General features: G+C 59.5%; 1 protein-coding gene across 1 annotated transcript; it reads left to right on the plus strand.

The window, feature by feature from the left end:
* Positions 1-624: 624 nt before the first annotated feature.
* Positions 625-2,700, plus strand: Sppl2c (signal peptide peptidase like 2C). Its single transcript, XM_026408287.2, has one exon. The coding sequence runs from the start codon at positions 625-627 to the stop codon at positions 2,698-2,700; it is 2,076 nt and encodes a 691-aa protein (XP_026264072.2).
* The last annotated feature ends 1,082 nt before the right edge of the window (positions 2,701-3,782 follow it).

Consider the following 3,782-nt stretch of genomic DNA (forward strand, 5'->3'; position numbering starts at 1 on the left):
GAGGTCCACAACAAGCCAATGGCTTATTATGGAAGACCATGTATGTCTCTGGTGAGAATTCTCAGTGAGCACCTCCATGCAGACATCCAGGGACCCAGCTCCCTTCACTTTCTTTCCATTCCTTAGGACATTGTCCTTCTTGTCATAGTCAAAACCAGATCACTGGCCTGTCCTTGTTTCAACTTGTGAGAAAGGGACAGACAGAAGGGAGGAGGAGCTCCACAGTCTTTCATCCAAGGTCTCCAAGGACTCACATCATTTCTGTTCAGTTTCTACTGGCAGAAACTTGGTCGCGTGGCCATTCTAACCACATGAATGTGTGCCTGGTGGAAAGAGGGACGGATTTTGAAGGACAGCTCGAGGTCTCAGGGCTAAAGAGTAGGACCCAGATGACATCTTTACCAGGGCCAGGATTGGGGAACACAATCCTGGAAGGGACCCTGTGCCCTGTGCCAGTGTCCTCCGACAAGGATCACGCAGCTTTATGACTAGGTAGGTGTGGCCCTGGTTTCCAGGATGGGTGGCCAAGTTGCTCTGTGACAGAGAGCCACACCCTGGCCTGGCAGGGGAGTTAGGCTGTGGGCAGCTGCCACCCGGGGACAACACAGTAGGTGGCTGAGGAGGATGGCGTGCCTGGGTTTCCTCCTCCTGGTGGGCTCACTCCTCCTCCTTATCAGCACCATGGCCCAGGGGGAGTACGGTGTGGTCCACGTGGTGTCCGAGAACTGGAGCAAGGACTACTGTATCCTGTTCAGCTCCGACTATGTCACCCTACCCCGAGACCTGAGCCACGCCCCCCTCCTGCCCCTGTACGATGGCACCATGGCAGCCTGGTGCCCAGGAGAGGATTCCTTCCACCAGGCCCAGCCCAGCTCCCCCAGACCCCAGCCCCTCCGCCACACCACCGCCATGGTCATGAGGGGCAACTGCAGCTTCTATGAGAAGGGCTGGCTGGCTCAGGGCCGAGGCGCCCACGGGCTGCTCATCGTGAGCCGGGTCAGCAACCGACAGTGCTCAGACACCACGCCAGCATCCCAGGACCCCCGCAAGCCCCTGCCAGACCTCACCATCCCTGTGGCCGTGCTGCGCTACAGTGACATGCTTGACATCTTCAGCCACGCTCGCGGCAATGCCGTCATCCACGTGGCCATGTACGCGCCCCCGGAGCCCGTCATGGACTACAACATGGTGGTCATCTTCATCCTGGCTGTGGGCACCGTGGCCGCAGGAGGCTACTGGGCCGGCATGACTGAGGCCGATCGGCTGCAGCGGCTCCGGGCCCGAGGAGGAGGGGGGCCTGGAGATCACAATCAGCCGCAAGGAGCAATAGCCGAGGGGTCTCAGGGAGGTCAGGAGGATGAGGAGGATGAGGATTCTCCAGTGGACTTCACACCAGCCATGACAGGCGCCGTGGTCACCATGTCCTGCTCTATCATGGTGCTGCTCTACTTCTTCTATGATTGCTTCGTCTACGTCATGATTGGGATCTTCAGCCTGGGCGCCGGCACCGGCCTCTACAGCTGCCTGGCACCCCTGGTGCGTCACGTGTCCCTGTGGCAATACCAGTGGCCTGGCAGCCGGGCCTATCTGCAGCTGTCCCTGCTGGTGCTGGCAGGCCTGTGTGCCTTGGTGACCCTCCTCTGGGTCAGTTACCGCAATGAGGACCGCTGGGCGTGGCTCCTGCAGGACATACTGGGCATCACCTACTGCCTTTTCGTCCTGCGGCGCGTGCGGCTGCCCACACTCAAGAACTGTGCCTCCTTCCTGATGGCCCTGCTGGCCTTCGATGTCTTCTTCGTCTTTGTCACACCCCTCTTCACCAAGACGGGGGAGAGCATCATGGTGGAGGTCGCCGCAGGCCCAACAGATTCTTCCAGCCAGGAGAGGCTGCCCATGGTGCTCAAGGTGCCCCGGTTGAGCTTCTCGGCCTTGACACTATGTGACCAGCCCTTTTCCATCCTTGGCTTCGGTGACATTGTGGTCCCCGGCTTCCTGGTTGCCTATTGTCACCGCTTTGATGTGCAAGTCTGCTCTCGCCAGGTCTACTATGTGGCCTGCACCATGGCCTACGCCGTGGGCCTGCTGGTCACCTTTGTCGCCATGGTTCTCATGGAGATGGGCCAGCCGGCCCTGCTCTACTTAGTGTCCATCACCCTGATCACCAGCCTGGCTGTGGCTGCCTGCCGCCAGGAGCTCACCCTCTTCTGGACGGGCCAGTGCAAAGCCAAGGTGCCTGCCCAGCCTGGGGCAGGGCTCTGTGTTGCGCCGGTGGCTGGCTCCAAGCAGAAGCGGGAGGGCCCAGCGGATGGCCACCCCGCTGGCGAGTTTGAGGTGGTCACCAACCAAAGCACAGAAGACATAGACGTCAACCCTGGGGAGGACACAGCTGAACTGGTCACCATTTCTGAGGATGAAACCATCAGTCCAGAGGGCCACAGTGACAGTTCTGAGGGCTGGAGCGATGCCAACCTGGATCCCGATGAGCTGACCCCCAACTCTCCCGGGTCCTCAGAGGAGCTGATACCATTGATGCCAGTGATGCCCGTGGCCATGCTGGTCCCACTTATGCCGCCACCCCCACCCTCGGAGCTGGGCCATGCCCACACCCAGGCCCACGACGCCAGCCTGCCCTGGACAGGGCTCCACAAGAGGAAGGGCTTGAAGGTAAAGAAGAGCTTGTCAACACAGGCTCCCCTGTAACTGGAGGCCTGGGACCTGTGCCTCTATGAGGGCCGGCAGAATATTGCAGAGCAAAGCCACGCGTGGCAAAAGAGAGATCGGGGCATTAGAGAAATTCCATATCTACCTGAGGAGCCTGTGTGTTGTTAGGACTAAAGCGTGAAGCCGTCACGGGACAAGTCTGCGCACGGCCAGGGGTGGGCGGTTCCTTGGGAGTCGGTGCCTCTCCCAAATCATGCCAAGGGGAAACTGAGGCCTGGAGAGGACACCTGACTTGCACAAGTGCACTTGGCACATCAGGATTTGCTTCCAGGGCTCCTTGGGCAGCTCATTCCCCTCCCCTACCTGCCCAGACCTGCAGGTCAGCCTCAGCTCCTTAACCTGCCAATCAGCCCACGTCCCGTCCCTGCCACTCCTGGCCCCACTACCATCCTCCCTTGCTCAGGCCAGTGGGACCATGGCTGTTCCTTGATCCGTCCATGTCCTGTCCCCCTCTCTCCACACATGCTGCTCCCTCTGGTTGGGATATCCTTCCCACCCCAAACAGAAATTCCCCAAACCAGACCCCTGGCTCGCTAGAAAACCCCTCAGCATCCTTAAGCCTGACTCACATCTATTCTGCTGAAGGTCTCTGCTCAAGTCGTCCCGGACACCGGCACCCAGCCCAGCACACTCCTGCATGCAGCCACCCACTCCATCCAGAGACACTGAGTATGCCCTTGTTGTGTGCACCTCCTTGTGAGGGGCCCAGGAAAGGTGGAGGTCCAGGACAGACAAATATCAACCTGAGCATTGTCTTAAAACAGAGGCAGGAGAGGTTGGAAGGGTTGGGACTGGGGTGGGGGAACACGGGGCCACGGCTCTGGTTCCCATGCTGCCTCACTGACTGGGCAATGGACAAGCCTCCTCGGGGCTAAGTAGTCTCATCTGCAAAATGAGCCTTAGAATACCATGTCCACCTGGAGGCAGGGGCATGGATGAGATGACCTCCAGGGATCCTAGTTTCAGGCTCTAGGTTGTGTGTAGGTGTTGCTTGATCTGAGGAAACAGACTTGGGGTGGCAGACGGCTTCCTGAGCAGGCCGTGCTGGGGATGGGGGTCAT

Source organism: Urocitellus parryii, chromosome 7 (assembly GCF_045843805.1).
Source record: "Urocitellus parryii isolate mUroPar1 chromosome 7, mUroPar1.hap1, whole genome shotgun sequence".
NCBI lineage: Eukaryota > Metazoa > Chordata > Mammalia > Rodentia > Sciuridae > Urocitellus > Urocitellus parryii.